The sequence below is a fragment of the Condylura cristata genome, unplaced genomic scaffold (assembly GCF_000260355.1).
Source record: "Condylura cristata isolate star-nosed mole 26May11 unplaced genomic scaffold, ConCri1.0 scaffold00004, whole genome shotgun sequence".
Classification (NCBI taxonomy): Eukaryota; Metazoa; Chordata; class Mammalia; order Eulipotyphla; family Talpidae; genus Condylura; species Condylura cristata.
The window spans coordinates 2,437,576-2,457,192 of record NW_004567105.1 but is presented as its reverse complement, the minus strand read 5'-3'; the positions used below and the strand labels follow the sequence as shown (position 1 = coordinate 2,457,192).

Sequence of the window (19,617 nt, the reverse complement as noted above, 5' to 3'; positions counted from 1 at the left end):
CCCCGGCGTGCCGGTGGGACGAGCCTCGCAGGGCCGAGGGTGCCGGAGCTGGTGACTGGACCTTGCCCGTTGTGCGAGTATTTTCTGGGATCAGGCTTGAGGCAAAAGAGCAGTAGCTGAGCTCCCAGGAGTCTGGAGGGACGGGGTGAGCAGGGACCCGCCGCTCTGCCCACATCCAATGTCTGCTCCCGCCTCTCTGTGCTCCTGGTCTCTGCAGCTGAAGCCGCACATAAACGGGCCCTTCACCCCCGACCTGGCCCACCCGGTGGCAGAAGTGGGCGCGGTGGCCGAGAAGGAAGGCTGGCCTCTGGACATCCGAGTGGGTGAGCGCCTTCCACCAGGCTGGGTGCCAGGCCTTGGGGCCCACGGCCTGGGGCTCCGGGCCTCACCGCAGGCGCCTCTGACATGTTATGAACATGAGGAACGCAAGTGCTGATGAGCACCAGGAAGCCCCGCTCCTGAGCTGGGTGGGGGCTCCGAAGAGGTGGAGGGTCACGCACGCATGTCTAGTTTACACATCTCGTCACGGCGCAGCTTCCCTTCCCATGCTTCACGTAAACGGGCACACTGGCACCTGCCGTGCTCTCGGTGCGGGTGAAACCGGGTTTCCGCCTGGCTGACCAGGCCAGGGCCCCCTCCCCTGCCCGTGTGGTTGCAAGGGGTCACACGGCCAGCACAGGCGGCTGCGTCCCTCAGCACCGCGCTGCCTCCCGCAGGCCTCGGGATCATGCCCTTCCCTGTGGGCCGGTCAGGTGCCTCCTGCTTGTCTGTTGGCATAGCACTGGCCTTTGCCACCTGGTCTGGGCGAGGGAGGTCAGGTGGTCCTCTGGTCACTGGCTCCTGCTGACCCCTGGCCCCTCACCCACATCGCACCAGGTCTGATCGGCAGCTGCACCAACTCCAGCTACGAGGACATGGGGCGCTCAGCCGCTGTGGCCAAGCAGGCACTGGCCCGTGGACTCAAGTGCAAGTCCCAGTTCACCATCACGCCAGGCTCCGAGCAGATCCGGGCCACCATCGAGCGGGACGGCTACGTACGTGCCCCTTTCCCTGCCCCCCAGTAATGAGGCTGGGAGTAGGTCGGGTCTGGCATCACCAGGCTGGGGCTGGCTCAGGCCCGTGGCTGCCCTGGGGGGCCAGTGCAGCTCTTGTCCCTCAGGCTGCTGCCCTCTCCCGTTAGGCACTAGCCAGCGCTCACCATTCCCCGCGCCCTCTCCCCCTACAGGCACAGATCCTGAGGGATGTGGGCGGCATCGTCCTGGCCAACGCCTGTGGCCCCTGCATTGGCCAGTGGGACAGGTGAGAGGCGCGTCTTCACTAGGACAGCTGAGTCCTGGGGTACAAGCCAGGTATGGGGCAGAGAAGAGACTGCAGAGGCTTTAAGCAGGCCTGTAAATAGAGAGCGCCCTGGGGGCCGCCGGGCTGAAACCTGCTGGCAGGAGGGAGCAGCAAGCCCCATCCTAATGGGGGTCTTTGCCCAAGACACTTGAGAGCAGGCAGTGGACCCGGTCAGGAAACAGGGCCTTGAGCAACCTTGGCCACCCGCGGCTTCCTCCTACTCTGTGTGGGTCCTGCAGTGGGGGCAACCTTTTCAGGGTCTCCCCATTTGCCCTCTTGCGTCACGGGAACCCAGCCCGCCTGGCTTTGGGGCAGGGCAGGTGACAAGACCAGGCATCCCTGACCCTGTGCTCTCTGCCCTGACAGAAAGGACATCAAGAAAGGGGAGAAGAACACAATCGTCACCTCCTACAATAGGAACTTCACGGGCCGCAACGATGCAAACCCCGAGACCCACGCCTTCGTCACCTCCCCAGAGGTGAGCCTGCCGGCGGCGCCCACGCCCAGGGCTGCCTCTGGGCCGCCAGGGAGGGGTCCCCTCCTCGGGAGGGGGTGGTCAGCAGGAACCAAGAGGCTCCTCACTCTTTGGTGCCCTGCCGGCCCTCCCGTCCCAGGAGGCGCATTAGTGCATTAGCGTCATGAGGGGCAGCTCCAGAACCACTGAGGAGTGCCAGAGGCCTGTGCCCGGCCGGGTCCCCTGCTACCCATGCCCCTGCCTGCTTGGATTGCCACAGCGAGTGGGAAGGCCCGCTGACGGGAGGTGGCCGCACGGCTGGGGCGGTCACCCAGGCACTTAGGTGTCCTGGCCTCTGCCGGTTGGCACACACGGCCAGCCCTCGCCAGTGTCCCTACGTGCTGTGTGGGCTGAGCGACACCCACTTCCTGGGCGCCGGTCTCACCTGGCGAGGCTTCTGCTGGGATGGCCAATGCTAACTGCAGGCGCCACTTCATCTCAGATTGTCACAGCCCTGGCCATTGCTGGCACCCTCAAGTTCAACCCAGAGACCGACTTCCTAACAGGCAAGGATGGCAAGAAGTTCAAGCTGGAGGCCCCGGATGCGGACGAACTTCCCCGAGCGGTGAGCCGTCACTGCACTTTCTGCGTGGCTGCCGGGCTGACGTGGGTTGCTGTGCGGTCTGGGGCTTTCTTCCCAGATGCCCAGACTCAGCCCAGCACGCCAGGCAAGGGGGGTGACTCCGCTAGTGGACAGGAAGTGGTGACGGTCGCTGGGAGGGAGGCCTGGGGCTCCCGGCGCTGGCTTTCTGAGCTCCCGTGCACGTGGGCAGTGAGGACTCGGTCCCTTCTGCTGCAGGAGTTCGACCCTGGGCAGGACACCTACCAGCATCCTCCCAAGGACAGCAGCGGCCAGCGGGTAGACGTGAGCCCCACCAGCCAGCGCCTGCAGCTCCTGGAGCCTTTTGACAAGTGGGACGGCAAAGACCTGGAGGACCTGCAGATCCTCATCAAGGTCAGCGCCAGCGGGCACAGGCCACCCTCAGGGCCAGCACTTCGGCTTTGCGCCCCCTGGCGGAGGAGTCGGGATCAGGACGGGCGCGGGAAGGAAGTGTGGCCACAGAGGAGCCGGAGCATCTGCGCCCTGGCAGAGCCGGGGTCGGGCCGGGGTGCTCAGCCCTGCTGCTCCCGCCAGAGGCAGCCTCCAGTGGGTGCGGATGGTGCCCGTGGCACAGCCAGGGGAGAGGCCCCTCTTGCTGACCAGGCTCCAGAGCCTCGCCCTTCAGTCGCCACTGGGCGGGGCGGGGTGTGTGTTTGGGAACCGAGCTGACAAAAGACTTCACAGTGTGGCCGGAGGCCTCGCACTCATTGGCCAGAGTGAAGCCCACGTAAGTCCCGAGTGGTCTTCCCACTTGGCATCTGACCTGCGTGCCCAGGCCTGAAGGCCGAGTAAGCAGGCTTCCCTGTCCTGGCAGCCTCTGCCCCTTGAGTCATGTCCCAGAGGCCTGTGAGGGGTCTTCTTGGGGCTGGGCCTGCAGCACGGGCCTATCCTGGACAGGCGTGTCCAGTGCTGGACCAGCTCCCCTGGTCCCCTTCTTGGGCACCGCTGCTGCCTCTGGAGGGCTTCTCCTCTCATCCGCCACTCCGGACCATGCCTGACCTCTGACCTCCACTCGTCACCCCAGGTCAAAGGCAAGTGTACCACTGACCACATCTCAGCCGCTGGCCCCTGGCTCAAGTTCCGCGGGCACCTGGACAACATCTCCAACAACCTGCTCATTGGCGCCATCAATATTGAGAACGGCAAGGCCAACTCTGTGCGCAACGCTGTCACCCAGGAGTTCGGGCCCGTCCCCGACACTGCCCGCTACTACAAGGTGGGTGGGGAGGTGCTCTGCACTCCAGCGGCACTGCGCGGGGCCACACCCTGTCACCCTGACCGAGGCGCTGGGCTCTGCCCAGCCTAGCCCTGGGTCCTCTTGCCCCAGCTGGGCACGAGGTGGTGGCACCTCCCGTACCCATCACAGACAGGCGGAGCCCTGCTCTGCCCACCTCTCTCCCCTGGGGACTGGCTTCACCTCAGTTCCCCTGCCCTTGGGGAGGAAGAGAGGCCTCCTCACCCTTGCCCTGGGGCCTCCAGAAGCCCTGGGCTAGCTGGACAGGGCCCAGCCTCCAAGCCTCACCCACTTGCTCGGCAGAAACACGGCATCCGGTGGGTGGTCATCGGAGACGAGAACTACGGCGAGGGCTCGAGCAGGGAACACGCGGCGCTGGAGCCTCGCCACCTCGGGGGCCGGGCCATCATCACCAAGAGCTTCGCGCGGATACACGGTGAGCTGGCGCCTGGCCCTCCCTGGCCCTGTCACCAGCCTGCCTGGCGGGCCATGTCCCTGGCTCCTGTCCCCACTGCAGCCCAGTCAGCCTCTGCCCCGGGTCAGATTTGAGTCTGACGCCCACAGCACCCATCTTGGGCAAGCACTGGTCTCACCCCCAAACTCACGCCTGCACCTGGAGCCCGGGGACCGCAGCCAGGGTTTCTTCAGGTGGGGGCATGTCAGAAGCCCAACGGCACTGCATAGGCCCTCGCGAAGGCCCTGCATCCAGGAGACGGGGCTAGGGCTGGCCCCACGTGGACTTGGAAGAGGAAGCTCTGGGCTGCTAAGGGCCCTGTGCGGAGAAGGGGAGACTGGGCCTCCACCCTACGCGCTGAGCAACCCTCTGCCTTCCAGAAACCAACCTGAAGAAGCAGGGCCTGCTGCCCCTCACCTTTGCTGACCCAGCGGACTACAACAAGATTCACCCTGTGGACAAGCTGACCATCCAGGGCCTGAAGGACTTTGCTCCTGGCAAGGTCAGGGGACCAGGGAAATGGGGAGGCCGTTTGTCCCGTGTCCCCCGGCTCTCCTGAGGGGAAGGTGGGGGGCAGCCACCTTGCTTCCGCTGTAACCTCTGTCCTCCAGAGAGAGGGAAGGGTCTCTCCAGAGATGAGTGGGCAGGCGGCTCAGGCCCCTCGCTGTCACCTCACTCGCCTGGCTTGGCGCTCAGAGGCCGACAGCCACGCCCAGCAGGAACCTTCTGGGTCTTGCTGCTGAGGCCCGAGCGGTGCCCCACTCCCGCCCTCCCACTGACACCCGCCTCCTCCTCCAGCCCCTGACCTGTGTCATCAAGCACCCCAACGGCACCCAGGAGAGCATCCTCCTGAACCACACCTTCAACGAGACCCAGATCGAGTGGTTCCGCGCCGGCAGCGCGCTCAACAGGATGAAGGAGCTGCAGCAGTAGGCTGAGGCCCACCCGCCCCTCGGGCCAGTCCCAATCCAGGTGCAGCGACTCTGCGGAACCGGCCTGACCCGGCCCACCGTGGCTTCCTGCTGGGACGCGTGGCCAGGCCTCCTGCACTCCCTCCCCTCAGCCCACGAAGTGACCCACGTCAGGGTTCTTAAAAGAATGTCGCGGCCCCGCCGTCGTCTTAGTTGGTTCACATCTTGAGCAGCTCCATGCAACTATTTATTTTTGATGACGGAACTCCCACCTAAATTTTTTCTCCTGTCTGATCATTTCACATGTGGCTGAAGGATTTTAGAGAACCTTCTGCTCTTGCAAGGAAAATAAGAACCTAAACCCAGCCAACCGTTGTGCACTGTGGTGTCTACGCTGTTTCGCCCTGGGTTCAGGGCGTGTCTGGAGGTGGGGTGAACCACCCCTCGGCTGTCCCCAAACTACAACTCTGGAGGCTCTCAAGGTCCCCCCACCTAACCCACTTCTGCACACCCCCAGACTTGGGGCACTTCCCCAGGGACAGGCTGCCCTGTGTGGGGTCTCAGCTGGCACCAGCCCTCACCTGGGGCCAGCCATGCCCAGCCCTCCCTGGCACCCCGCCTCCGCCCAGGAAGGGAGGGGGTGGTCCCTCCGAGGTCGGACCCTAGCTGCTGCTTGCAGTGGGCCACAGAACCCGGCCCGGAAGCCCAGCTCCCCGCCCCCAAGCCCGCCAGGGAGGGTGTCACCTCCACACGTGAGGGGTGAGCAGAGACGAGCCGTGGCCACTCGGCGACCTCAGACCACGACGGTGGCTGCCAGACAGGTGGCTCCTCCCCAGCGTTGCTGCCGTTGTTTATTCAGTGTCTGCTGTCGCCGAGTCACAAGTCCAGAGGGGCAAGCCCAGACGGCCACAGTCGGGGCCACCCACCCCGGCTACCCACTGCGCTCAGCTCCTCTCAGTGTCCATAGCTGCGCAGTTGACCCGGCTGTCCCTGGAGCCGGCCGCACCAGCTGCCCCAGGCCGGGCCGGGGCATGGCCAGCACGGCTAGCTGCTCGTCCACCAGGAGAGGAGGCCCAGCCCCGGCTCACTGATGGACCCCTGCCAAGGCGAGAAGAGGCACATGTCATCACCCCAGGCCTGCACCAACCTGGACACCCTTCAGCGCGCCCAGCAGGTCTGGCTAGCCTGGCCCCGAGGCTGGAGGGAAGTGGGAGTCACCAGCGCCCCAGGCTGGCGAGAGCCTGGGACTCCCCTTTGCAGCCTCCCAGGGCTAAGCAAAGCGAGAGCTGTTTGCTCAGGGTGTGCCCTGGGCACCTGCTCTGACAGAGCCGCCCAGGGCCTATCCTGCAGACTCCACGGGCAGGGCTCAGGAACCCCTCTTCTGTCATGTGTCACTGGCACTATGAGGGTCTCGGGCCATTGGTGTGGCATGGGATGGCCTCGACCGGGCTGCTTCAGGCCTTGCCCGGGCCCCACCTGCGCATCTTTCTCCTCAGAGGCCCGTCAGTGAGCGCCTTGTCCAGCTCCGGCCCAGGCCAGGGTCTGACTTCACGCCCTCCGAACAAAGCCTGAGGCCCGGGGGGAATGCACCCTGGCTTGCTAGGCGGGAGGCTGCTATGGGCAGAATCGCCAGGTCCAGGCTGCACCCCCACGACAGGCCCGGGGGTCTCGGCCTTAACCTTGACCCTCTTACCACAAGTGTGTATGGAGCCTCCTTCTTCGGCAGCTCGTCACCGGAAGAGGCGATCTCGGCCGAGCTGGGCCCAGTGGGGGACGTGTCCACAAAGCTCTCGTCCACCACACGGAAGCGGATCTCCTCACCAGTGTCCATGTACAGGTCATGCGCCCCTTCTTCCGTCTCGTATTCCCACACCCACACCTGCTCCGCCTCGTCACTGTGGGGCCCGGGGTCAAGGCAGCAACCAGGCATGGGGGAACCGAGTCCGCCCACAGCACCACCCCTGGGAAAACCACCCCCAAGGCGCTCACTTGGGCTGGGAAGTCCCAGGGAAAGGGGCCCAGGTCATGAGCAAGAGGCCAGGCAGGGCCAGGCCCGGGAGCCGGGACCCCAGCCAGGTACCCATCCATGCGCATCCCAGATGATGCCAGGGAGGCTCCGGAGTGGGGCGTGGGTCCCGCCTCTCCGCAGCTGGGGTCCTGTCCCTGTGAGGTCTGCTCAGCCTGTGTGTCCGCAGGCCAACTCCGGACTCAGGCCTCAGCTCCATCACCTAGCAGCTGTGGCCTGTGGCCTGACCCAGCCTCTCAGCTCAGGGTCCCCCTCTGGAACAACTGTGGCGAAGCCTTCCCCAGCAGGACTGTGTGGGGAGGTGACAAGACAGCAACACCACTAGGCGCTCTGAGCCTCGTGTGGGCCCTCAGCGTTGGCCAAGGCCGCCTGCCCTCTGCCCGGGGCTGGTGCCCAGTCAAGCTCGATGAGCCGGCAGTGCAGGACTTCCCTAGTTTCTAAGAGCTGGCGGGCCGGAGGCCCATGGCGCGGGAGGCCCAGCGGGGCTGAGTCAGGTTTTCTGACATGTTCTGGAATCACACACCCAGTCGGCTGTGGGCACGGGGCTCGCTCCAGGCCTGGCCCTGAGGAGCCACGCTGCCCTCTAGTGCCCAGTCAGCAGGATGGCAAGGACAGACAACCCAGGGCAGCAGGGCCAGGTGGGACAGGACCACGCAGGCCCCTCACAAGGGCTCACCAGGGGACGCTCCCGTGAGGAGTGAGCTTTGAGATGAGTCCTGAGGGGCGGCCCTTACAAGTGAGGTGAGCCAGAAGTGGACACAGGAGGCCCGAGAGCCCCGCGAGCTCACGGACTTGGAGACTGATCAGTACCACAGTCCACCTGGAGAGCAGAACTGCGGGCCGGAGGGGCAGGCAGAGAGCCAGCATCTCAGATACAGGACCTAGGGGCCACCCACAGGGGAGGACATCCTCTGGAGAGCCTGGGTGGCTGCGCCCAACGGAGCCCTGGGAGGATACAACTTGGCCGGCTGCTGCAAGGACTCCGGGGGGATGAGAATGTCATCGAAGAACCCTAGAGAGACTGAAAGGGACGGTGTGGGAGGGGGCAGACAGTCAAACCACCGGGGCCTGCTGCCCTGGAGCCAGGTCTCTGCCGAGGCCAACCCCAGCGCCTGAAAGGCCACCAGAGCCCGAGGCCCACCCTGCGCGCGAATGACAGGAGCAGTGGCCAGGCCCCCCTGCACCTGCCTGGGCCACCCTGGAGTCGAGTGATGGCCTCAGGGGGACCCCGCAGCTGGCCAAGGGCTGAGGGCTCCCTCAAGCACGAGCTCCTCTGACCCCGCCCCTGACCACCACCGGCCTGGCCACCTGCCCCACGAGCACCCGGACAGGCCTGAGGAGGCGAGGCCGCCGTTACCGTGCACTCCCTCCGGGCTGCAGCCTTTAATCTTGCCGATCAGAATCTCGTCCAGGAAGGGATGGAAGACCACGTAGCGGAAGTGGACTGCAGGAGGAGAGCACATCACGAGGCAGGCCCGTGAGGAATGGCTGCCCTGACCGGGGCGGCGCTCTGCGGGCGACCGCACTTGCCCGCCCGGGCCCCACCAGTCCTCCCTGGGACCCCACCCCAGCCTGGCTCCCAGCAGAGGCCAGCGGGGTGGGACTAAGGGCTGGCTGCCAAGTCCGTCAGCTGGGTCACCCCTGGGCCTCTCTGGGCATCCATGACACCAGAGTCAGGCCCAAGTTCCTCTGGGCGCTCTCCTTTCACCCTAAAGAGGGCAGCTGCCCCTGGCAGGGAGCCAGCCCCGAACAGCCGTCTCAGTGCTGCTGCGGCTGCTGCAGGCAGCGCTGTGACCTGGAACGGCGGCTAAAAATGCCCCGCGAGGGGGCGGGAGCAGTGGTAAGCTGAGGACGCGAGGCCCCGTTACCGTGCTCTCCCTCCGGGGGGTTTGCGGGTCCAGCCCAGGGGGGCCCCCACTCACCCATGCCCACACAGACTGACCAGCAGCTGCCATGGTCCCTCTCTGCCTTGCTCAAAGGTCGCCGGGGCAGCGGTCCCGCTTCCCTGCTCACAGCCACACGGCTGTCGGCCCTGGGGGCCCGAGTCTTTCCGGAGCACCACACGGGGTCCCAGCTGGGGTCGGCCTGAGCACAGGCTTCGGCAAGCAGCTCCCCGGCTGTCAGTCAGCCAGCACTAACCAAGGGCAGCGGCACCCCGCACCCCACACCAAGGTGCCAGGCCTGTGGCCCCACAGGCAAGAAGTGTGGGGCAGCTCCTGGCCCTCTGGGCCACACAGCGGCACAGCCTCGTGCTGACCTTGCAGAGCGCATGCGGGCAGCCGAGGGCCACTGACACACAGGACGGAAAGGTCCTGTCCCCCGCATGACGCGAGCCCCACGGGCCTCTACTGGGTCTGTGCCCGTGTGGGCACTGGGCCCACAGTGCCCCGTGGGACAACATGGGTCTGGGTCTGGGCCCAGGAGCTCCGGTCTGGAACCACCACAGCCAGGAGCCAGGTGGGCAGCCGAGGGCCACTCAGCAGACAGGTGACCAAGCAGGGTGCAGCCCTTGTCCTTGAGGACAGGGCTGACGGCCGACAGGGAGAACTCGCAACACTAGACCAAGTGCGACACGCCAGTGACGTGAGGACAATGTGCTCTACTTCAGTGACACCCAGAACAGGGACATCTCGAGCTGGGCGAAGGGGAGAACGAGGAGAGTGAGGTATGGGGTGAAATGTTCGGGATCGGTGGGGACAGCGCCCGGCTGCGTGACTGCACCCCGTGGGGTGAGTGGACAGGCGTGCGAGTTGTCAGTTCAACTGACAGATAAAAGAGGGCCGGGACCAGCTGCTGGTTAGCCATCCAGGGCAGGGCTGTCCTGGGGTCACGCCTGAGAACCCCACCTGAAGCTCGGGGGCCGTTTGGCCTGCAGGTGGGAGCCTGGAGTCAAACACTGACCAGTGAGGAGGAAGGCCCATGCCGGGGCAAGCTGTCCCAGCTGGGCAGGGTGGCCTCGGAGTAGTGGGTCTCTCCAAAGGACAAATCCCCTGTGACGCCGCCTGCATGAGCCCCTGGGGGAGTCAAGTCCAGAGACCCGTTTCTTAGGGAAGCGTCTGTTGGAACTCTCTGCCCTCTGGGCTCCTGCTGGGCCCTGGCGGCCTCCTGGCTCCATCTGGACCGCCCAGGCATCTGCACGCGAGGCTGCTGAGTGAGCTCGGAGGGCACCTCGAACGCGGCCTGAAGTTCCAACAGCATGTGGGGAGCCCCGAGGCTGGGGTCCGCAGGCCCTGGCGGAGCCCACAGGCCAACTAGGCCTGAACCAGCTCACGTTGGCCCAGGGCAGGCAGGAGAGGTTAAATCCCTGCCCAGGGGGCCCAGCCACAGCCCTGGGCTCTGGGCTGGCCGCCAGGGGCCTTCAGAAGGCGACGCCTCCCCTCTCCTCTCGGTGGGGACCCTTTCTCACTGCGGCCCGCTCCTCGGTAGGCGGCAGTGCGGGTCTCCAGCCTGCGCCCTGCCGGGGCAATGGGCAGTGCGCGGAGGCACAATCGCGCGTGCGCACTGGGCGCGCCATGTTAGTACCTGGACCTGCGCCCAAGGCGCGACTCCGCGGAACAGGGGCGATGCGCCCGCCAGAGCCTCCTGGCAAGCAGTCAGGCACCCCCCAGCCCTGGGCAAGCAGGCCCGGAGGGCCACCTGGCGGACCCGCAGAACCAGGAGACACAATTCTGACCCGGAGCCACAGGGCACCGGGTCGGGTCCTGAGAACCTGGCGTCAGTCAGCTTGCACACAGCGGCCATGAGATAACCGCACCCACAGGTGAGGAAGCAGGCACGGGGCACTCGGGGTCCACGCGGGGCTGGGGTGTTGGCCTCCTGAGCGGGGACAGCAGCCTCTGTACACCACACTTAACCCTGGGTGACCTCACGGAGGGTGCGTGCCTGTCTGATCTCCCCCCAGACGGAGCAGCCTCAGAGCAAGAGAGGCCTTGAGCCCTTAGTCCACCTTCCCTCCTTACAGGTGAGGAAACGTCGGTCACCCAGTCACTTCCTGGCGGTCAGGTCTAGGCCCCAGGGCCTCTGGCCCGCGGTCAGGGCTCCCACCACCAAAACCTGAGCCCCAAGAAACTCAAGGCCCCAGAAGAGGGGCACCCACCTTTGGTGTGTGATGCGCCGTCCCCTGGGAACACGTAGGCGTCCTCCAGCTTGGTGATGTCAAACAGGCAGATGCAGAGCCCCACGCTGTAGACGACCTGTGCGTCGTGCACACTCAGCGACCCCGCGGCCAGCCCCAGACGCCCTCACCCCACGGGGCGGGCTGATGAGCCCATTTTATAGCTGGAAATGAGCTGGGGTGATGCCAGGGGCAATCACGGGTAAGAGGCCTCTGGAAAGAACTGGGTCTTTGGTGCCCAGACAGACCCAGGTTGCAATGCGGCGCCACCACCTGCTAACCTCCTAGGTCAAGGTCACTTCTCTGAGCTTCATTTTCCCCCTCTGCAAAGACGGAAATACTGAATATAGGGTTGTGAAATACAGAGAGATAACAAGCTATTGGCAAATCAGTAGTTTTAAGTAAAACCCTCAGAAAAGGAACCCAGATCTCTGCACCCTCATTCCCTTCTGTGACCTCAGCCTCTATCAGAGGGACTTGCCTCCTCTCTAGCGCCAGCCAATCTTCCTCTTTCTGTCTCCTGCTGTCCAGCGAATGAGACCGACGCCCCTGCCCTGCAGGCTGTGGGGTTCCGGCCCCTTCCCAGCCAGCCTGAGCCACGCAGGCCTCCTCCAATCAAAGACAGGTGCCGGGGCCCCGGGGCCTTTGCACACCTGCTTACTGTTTGCACAGCCCTCTCTCACCTCAAAAATGAATGCTATGAGGTCTTTACCATCAGAGCTCAGCTTTAGCACCAGCTCCTCCTCACAAAGCATTGGTCTCCCTCATTCTTTCCTTTGTCCCATAAGCTTGTAAATGCCCCAACTTGTCATCACACTCTCACAGCTGCTCTCTCCACTGCTCTATAGGGAAAATCTTGCCTGCCTTATTCAGTCAGCAGACAATTCCAGAACATCTACTGTGTGTGTGCTAGGCTCTGGCTGTATGTGGGGCATACTTCAGGCAAGAAGCAGGGAGAGAAAGAGGACAACTACACAACAAAAAATAAGAAAAAAGAAAAGAACTGTGGTACATGCTAAGAGGGGACACTAATCGGAGCAGGTCTCGGAACAGGAGGGGGGGAAGCACAAACATTTTCGCAGGGATTAGGGGATGGCCTCTCGACCCAACTCTCCACAACCAGTGCCCTGCATCTCACAAAACCAGGGGGGAGGGGGCTGTGAAGATCACCTTCAATTTACAGGTTGAAACGCGGCCCAGCGGGTAGTGAATGCCAGACTGCCAAGCAATCTGGACGTGCAGAATCCAGCTAGCATTTGCCAAGTGTAAGAGAGCCCGGTTTCTCTTTTTGAGTGCCCCATGCCACACACCCGGGAGACTGACCTGAGTCAAGCCCAGCCAGGCCAGCTGCGGGTGGTGCCAAGGCACGCCCCCCCCCACCCAGGTGCCAAGGCTGGCGCGACCCCAGGGCGCTGTACCTTGTTGGCCAACTTCTTGTTCAGCTCCTCGGCAATGGAGTCATTGAGCTTCCTCTCAAACTGCCAGGGCGGGATCCGCACGGTGTCCACCATCTCCACCAGGACGAACATGCCGGCCTGCGCTGGGGACTCTGGGGGCGCGGAGGGTCCGTCACCGGGGCCTGGAGTGCTGGCGATGCGCGAAACCCCGCCGTCCCGCCTCAAGCGCTAAGACCCGTCCGCGCCCGGCCGGCAGTGGGGCAGCGCGGTGGGGCCCGCGGTGCCCCGTGCTCCGCTACTGCGAAAGGGGAAACTGCGGCTCAGAGGGAAGGGTCCCCGGCCAGGGATAGGGGTACGCGCCCCCGCTGCCAGGCCACGCGCCACGCGCCCCGCCACGCACCGCGCTCGCACGCAGCCGCCGGTTGCAGGACTTTGGGTGAGATTCCGAATCCGGTCGCTTCCGGAGAGACCACCAATAAGAAGCCTCGGCCGCTGGATGGGCGGGGCTTCCACTGCTCCGGGGGCGGGGCCTGCGGGCGGGGCCTCCCTCTTCCGGCGGCTGGGAGCCGCCCACACTCGGAAAGCGCCTTCAGGTTGCCAGGCGACCCCGGGCCTTTCCGGCCGGGCCACCGCTGTGGTCTCTGTGCCGCGCGCTCTTCGCGGCGTCGAGCGTCCTCCGCACCGCAGCCAGCATGATCCTTTGCAGACGCAAACACAGCGAAGCCCGTCCGTACCCCAGACCGGAGCAGTTGTCTAGAGGCGGGACCTTTCCGGGGTGCAGGAATGTTGGGCATCTTTTAGGAGTTGTACGCAGACGTATATACGGTTCCCAGAGCTCACAGGACTCCGCGTTTTCAAGAGCTTTGCATCTAGCTGTAGGCTACCCTGCCTCTAAAACTGCTTAGCAGTGGGGGGAATGTGGGTGCCCTGGCCCAAGTTCATCGCAGAAGAGGGTGCAGGAGCCAGAAGAGAGTGAAATTGATGCTTTTGAGGAATCTAAAGTATTTCAGCTCATTTATAAAGGAGACAGAACTGGTGAGGTTGGAGACTTAGGCAGGGCCGAGATCACAAGGGCCTCACCGTTTTAATATTAATTTCTATCGTCGCAGTAGCTAGCTAAGGATCAACTATCATGTGATCGTTTATTATTCATTTTCCTCCTCTAATGCAGAGAGGGCAAATAGGTCACTCAAGGTCATGTGGCTCCTAAGTGGAAGAGCAGGATTCAGGCTGCAGGGCCACCAGCCCACCACAGCTGTCACTCACAGGGAGGCCTCCGGAGGTTAGACCTGGGGGAGGACGCAGGACACATCGGTGGGTGGCAAGGGGCAGGTGGAGACCAGGAGGACATTACCAGGCGGCTCCTGCGAGAGGTGGCTGAGCAAGGCTGGCTTGGAGGCCAGGCGTCTTCAGGGGCGAAAAGAAAGGACAGCTCAGTGGCAGAGCCTGGGCACAGTGGGGGGATCCAAGCCTGAGGCTGTGGCCAGGGCCGGTTCTGCAGTTAGTGTTTTGGGCTCCCAGGCTGCCTTTCCGGGATTCAGCTCACGGGGATTTGTTGGCACGTTTGGTTTACTCACTGGTGAAAGGGGGGCCCAGGCCTTTGTATTCATTCTCCATGGGCGATTGGGGCAACTTGCAGAAACACACCAGGGGGCTTGGTCTGTGAACTCCATGGCAGCAGAGGGCTTCTGTCCCTTCTGGCCACATGCTACGGTGACCCCAGTCAGGGCTTGTAAATGTGTGTCATTTGAGTGAACAAAAGGAGTGCCAAGTGATTGCTAAGAGTGTGGGAGTGAGGGAGAAGTAGGCCTGGAAACTAATGAAGGCAGGAGGAGGAGGGCGGAGCGGATGTTAAGGACAAGTTCCCACGCTGGAGCACACTAGCTTAGCCACGGTGCCAGGCGACAGCCCTGGCGTCTCGGTTCCCTCTCTGTGAGATGGAGGCTAAAACGGCACCGCAGTATCGTCCGTCAGTGGAGGGATGATAGAGAAATTACACGTGTGCGGTGTGCCCTCCACGCAGGGCACCAGTGAAAAGGTCCGAGGTCGCTGCACTGCTCCCGGTGGCGCCGGGATACACGGATAAGAAAAGATGAGATGCAAAACGGGGTGGGGGGAGGGAAATGCACGGGATGATGGTGATGGCACATGGGTGACTGGGTGATGGGAAACCCGCGGGGATTGCAATTGAGATGGAAAAAAAATGTACAAAATGATGTAAAAATAAACTTTTGTCATAAACAAAGAAAAAAAAAAGAAAAGAAAAGATGAGGTGCAGAGCGTGGCACGGAAGTCCCCAGCCAGCACCGTGTGCACTGCTATGGCGGTGATGCATAAACAGCTCTGGGAGGGCGTCTGCAGAGGGAAGTGGGGCTGAGGCTGGAGCTGAAGCTGTTAGCAAAACCCCTTAAGAGTGATGCTTGGAATCTTGAGACTCAAGTACCTATTCAAAGGTGAATGAAATTGAAATGTTACAAAAAGCCATGGAGGGCCCTAACTGGTGGTTGAAGCACAGCACCTCGGAGCTGGCTGCAGCCGCTTGAGCAAGAGTTCGATCCCCAGCCAGGGAGTGACCACGTGGCGTGACAGACCTCTTCTGTCTCCCCGCTGCTCCCCTCAGCAGTGTACCTGTTGGATCTGCCTGTTCTCCTCCTGTTTCTGGTGAGTCCTCTCACCGCTCCTGCCCTCTGGCCTGTACCCCAGTTCTGTATGCATAAATCAATAAATCTTTTCTAAAAAGCCGTTAAGGTTTTTTACACCTTAAAGAAATCTCTGGGGCCCCTTTCCCTCCAGTTTCCTGCTTCTTTAGTCAGCAAATCGTCTTGAAGGCGTCTCCTGCCCTGGCTCTAGTGGGTCCTCTCTTCAGTCTGCTCCTGGCAGGTTTTTGTCCCCTCCGGACTAGACTGCTTCCTCAAGGTCATCAAGGTCTAGGCCCCCAGAGCAGGTGGGAGCTGACCACTCCCTCCCTCCCCAAAGCTCTGGCCACCTACCTACCAGGAGCCCACACTTCCCCATTCTCCTCCCCCCTTTTCTTCCACTATTGTTGAGGCCTGGGTGGGGGGCCCGGCCTCGTGACCTCATGTGATACTGTGATTTGAGCAGAGTCCTCTGCCAGCCCCCCAGGTCCTGCACCGGCTCCCTCTGGCCACCTGCCTTCTCCTCACCCTGACAGACACTGCAGCTGAGGCCAAATGGAGCCCCCAGTCGCGGCCTCCCGCCGACACTCCTCCATCCTGCTGGTTGCTCCAAACCCAGCAGTGGCTCCTGACTCCCCTTCTCTCACACCCCGCGTGTGAGCCCTGAACAGATCCTCCAAAGTGCAGCCAGCACCCCTCCCCATCTCCACGGCTGGCAGCAGCGTCCGCCCTCTCCCACGCTGCCCTCTGGCCCATGGTCTGTTCTCAGAGCCCCCTCAGTTCCCGCCAGAACTTCTGCTCCTCCGGACCCGCAGTGTTCCTCCTCAGCCGGGGAAGGGCCAGTCCTTAGCCTGCTCGCCCTGGGGGACGGGGCACTAGTCGCCCCTCCGTCACCCCTCCGACTGGCCCCCCTCCCGACTGGCGGCCCAGCCCCTATTTCTCAGACGCCCAGACTCCTTTCCCATGGCCCTGCCGGGTGCTGCTCCTCTCCCTGGAACTGTCTTCCTCTCCCTCCCTCCTGTCTTCATCCCTCGCCAGTTCCAGGTCCTGGTTTTAATGTCTGCCACCCTGTGACGCTTCCTCTGACCTTCACCCCCCATTAAAGTGCACCCCCAACCACCCACAGCCTCTGTCACCTTCAGGCTTGTCAGGCTGGTTCAGGGCCTCTCCTTGATGGAAGTGAGGACGCCAGGGTTTTGTGTTGGCTTCACAGGCACACGGAGCCAGGGCTGATATTTGTTGGGTGACTGACTTAAAGAGGGATGAAAAAAGATCAGTGCTGAGACATGCCTGGTCCTGTGACCCCTCCCCCCCCCAATGACAGAGGAATCTGGTCCTGAGCTTGCTGGTGGCCAAAGCAAGGGCAAAGCTCCTCAGAGACGGTGTGGAAACTTAAGCCTACAACCGCAGGGGGAGGTCCAGATGTTCTGGGGCCTCGGAGGACTCCCGGGTTCTGCGGGTGGAGGCCCTCGGAGCCCACGGCAGGGCAGCCAACGGGCCCAAGCACTTTTTTTTTCAATTTATTATTTATGCACACAAGAACTGGGGCCAGAGGTGGGGGCGGTGAGAGGCTTTACCAGAGACACGGTGTGGGGAACAGGCAGATGGACTGAAATCCACGGCTGAGGGAGCAGCAGGGAGACAGGAGTGGTCTGCTGCACCCTGGGGTCACTCCCTGGCGGGGGTGTGGGGCGCGGGGCGGTGCCACGTGGGCTGTGGACAGCTTCATAGTGCTGAGTCTCAGCACCTGCACCACCAGGGAGACCCCTCTTTCCTGCTTCTTCTAGGGCTGGCGTCTCCCGGGGAGACTCAGCCTCAGGCCCTCCTCAGAGCCGGCCTCCCACAGGGCCCCCACCCCGTCTGTGTGCACCCTGCTTCTCGCGCACGTCCAGATTGCAGGTTGTGCTCTGTCTCCTACATGAGACGCCAGCGTCACAAACTCAAGGAGCCGTCTGTCCTGCCCACTGTGGTTTGAGCCTGGCCATCTGGCGCCTAGTCGGCCACAGGCGTTTGCTGCATGTACCAGGGCAGGGACACAAGGTGTGGTCTGAGGTGCAGGAAAAAAGGGTGGCGGCAGCTGCACCTGCGGTGACTGGGGAGAGAGGCAGAGAACCGCTCTGACCTGCTGGGCAAGATGGTCTGTCCCCTGCGAGGAGCGAAAGGTGCTCCCGGGCCGCAGCGAAGAGTGGAGGGAAGCGGGTCCCGTCGTCGGAGCCCCCCGGTATGACACCCCTCGGGGCTGCCCAGACTCGCGGACTGTGGTCCCTGTCACCAGGGGAATCACGACACTTTGGCGGGGTCCGTGGGAGCGGGCCGCGGGCTCTGGCGAGGGAGGATTCTGAGCTGAGCTTTTCAATTCTCAGCTTTTCACAAAAATAGCCCCACGGCGAGCCCCTGGTCGCAGCAGATTTCTTTGTTACTCAGAGGCTGGTGGGTGGGTGGGTGGTGCCACGGCTGCTCGTTCCTGAATGAACAGCTGTGCCCTCACGGCTGTCAGATCCGTCATAACACGCCTCCAGCCCGCCGCCTTCATTCGGGCCCAGCAGCTCTGTCCACCGACAGCACAAGCGCGGCCGGCAGGGAGGCCTGCTCTTGGCCCAGGCCTGGGCTCTGTCCACCAGGGCCAGGCCCCGCCACTGGCCCTGTCTCCCGGCCTGCAGCATCCCAGTCTGCCCAGGCTCCCCTGCCCCAGCCTTCCCGCCATAGGTCCCTCTCCCCTCCATGTGTCCTCTCTAGACTGACCAGCCTGGCTCCTGCTCCTCACTGGACTTTAGCTGAAGTCCTCCCTGGCCCCCGCTGCTGACCGGTAGGTTTGTAATCCACCTCCCAGCCACCAGCAGCCCCAGGCTGATGCCCAGCCAAGTCGGGAGCCACAGAGAGCAGGCAGTGCATGGACAGTCCAGCGGGGGCCATTCTGATTGGCCAGGCCTGGGCCAGGGGTCCTGTGGACCGAGAGAGGGGAGGGGGGGTCCAGGTAAACCTCACAGAGCTGCTGTAAGAAGTAGGTCATGATGCCAGTGAGGGAGGGCACTTTGAAAACTATTGCCTTTGGAAGAGGGGGTGGCCAGAAAGAAGGGGGGACGTAAAGGGAGGCAGGAGACCCTCAGGGCAGAGTCCTCGGACTGGAGTGGAACAGGGTCAGAACTCCACACAACGGGCAACTGTCTCAGCGCCTCGTGGGTCTGACTGCTCTGGGAGGCTCTGGAAGGGCAGGGATGCGTGGTGATGGTGGCTAACCCCGGTTTAAGTGTCCTCTATCCCGCTGAAGCACAAAGGCGGGCGTGTCTCCTCCTTCGGAGTTTCCTTCCTCACGAGTAAAACAGGGGTGCAAGGACGCCGTGCGACCATTGGGGTGTGTGGCCCCGGAGGCAGCTTCCTGAGCTGTGTGGAGCGGGTGTGCTCTCCTTCCTCTCCAGTAAGACCTCTGTTGGAGATGCCAGTCTGCCTCGGTAGCTCTGACTGTGGGGGGGACGCCCCCTTTCCAAGCCTAACCCCCAGCAGGGTCACTGTCCCAGCTTTACAAAAGCAGTTGAAGGGGACCAGGGTCCTTGGGGACTGGCCCAAGGTCACACCACTTGGGAACAATGAGGCTGGGGTGCACCCAGCTCGGGGCGGGGGACGCCCCAGCGCTTCCTGTGTCCCCCGTGTGTGTCCCCGGTGTGTGCCCCCCGTGTGTGTGTCCCCGGTGTGTGTGTGTGTCCCCCGTGTGTGTGTCCCCGGTGTGTGTGTCCCCGGTGTGTGTGTGTCCCCCGTGTGTGTGTCCCTGGTGTGTGTCCCCGGTGTGTGTAGCCAGGTTATCACATCGGGGGTCCTCTTCCACACAGGAGATCACCAGGGCCTGTTGCGGGCCAGGGTAAGGGGTTCCTGGGACCTGCATGGGGGTTCATATGGAGGATGGGAGCGCTGGTGCCCTGGAGGTCAGGGGACACGGGCCCAGGGGGCCGCCTCTGCCTCTGGGCTGTGCCTGTGCGCGGCCTCGGGCGCGGCCTCGGCTCCCGACTGGACTGGGGGCCCCGGCGCACACTCACTCACTCCACCCCACTTGCTGTCTGTCGCCAGGAGCGCCCCCGGCACTCCTCAGCAGCCCCCCACCTGGCTTTCCCGGAAGCGAGCGGCCGGCCAGCGGAGCGCAGCCGTCCGCCGCAGGGCGCCGTCTGGCGGGAGGCGCGGGCTCCGCGCCTTTAAGCCGGGAGGACACGCCCCCTGACGTCACGGGGCGGGGCGGCGGCGGGCGGGCACGCGAGCGAGTGAGTGAGTGAGCGAGTGAGTGAGCGAGTGAGCGAGTGAGCGGGCGAGCCAGGGCCGGCGCCGCATGCTCGCGCGCACACACGCACACACACACGCGCACACACGCACACACGCACGCGCGCACACTCGCCCGACGCGGCGCGC

The 19,617-nt window shown here is 63.5% G+C and overlaps 2 protein-coding genes across 2 annotated transcripts in view; one reads left to right on the top strand and one right to left on the bottom strand.

The window, feature by feature from the left end:
- Nucleotides 1-5,429, top strand: part of ACO2 (aconitase 2, mitochondrial) — a 30,688-nt gene extending 25,259 nt beyond the window's left edge. Inside the window, exons 9-18 of the mRNA XM_004675631.2 lie at nt 218-323; nt 877-1,034; nt 1,226-1,299; nt 1,705-1,816; nt 2,295-2,417; nt 2,652-2,807; nt 3,478-3,669; nt 3,991-4,123; nt 4,522-4,643; nt 4,940-5,429. Coding sequence (XP_004675688.1) covers nt 218-323; nt 877-1,034; nt 1,226-1,299; nt 1,705-1,816; nt 2,295-2,417; nt 2,652-2,807; nt 3,478-3,669; nt 3,991-4,123; nt 4,522-4,643; nt 4,940-5,074 — 1,311 coding nt within the window. The 3' untranslated portion in view covers nt 5,075-5,429. The remainder of the gene's footprint in view (nt 1-217; nt 324-876; nt 1,035-1,225; nt 1,300-1,704; nt 1,817-2,294; nt 2,418-2,651; nt 2,808-3,477; nt 3,670-3,990; nt 4,124-4,521; nt 4,644-4,939) is intronic.
- A 324-nt stretch (nt 5,430-5,753) lies between these two features.
- POLR3H (polymerase (RNA) III (DNA directed) polypeptide H (22.9kD)) lies at nt 5,754-13,046 on the bottom strand. Its single transcript, XM_004675630.2, has 7 exons — nt 12,990-13,046; nt 12,611-12,741; nt 11,175-11,271; nt 8,436-8,522; nt 8,036-8,099; nt 6,746-6,947; nt 5,754-6,150 (listed from the first exon to the last, which is right to left on the bottom strand). Exons 2-7 carry the CDS (start codon nt 12,719-12,721, stop codon nt 6,097-6,099), a joined length of 615 nt encoding a protein of 204 aa, XP_004675687.2. The 5' UTR covers nt 12,722-12,741; nt 12,990-13,046; the 3' UTR covers nt 5,754-6,096.
- Between the last annotated feature and the right edge of the window lie 6,571 nt (nt 13,047-19,617).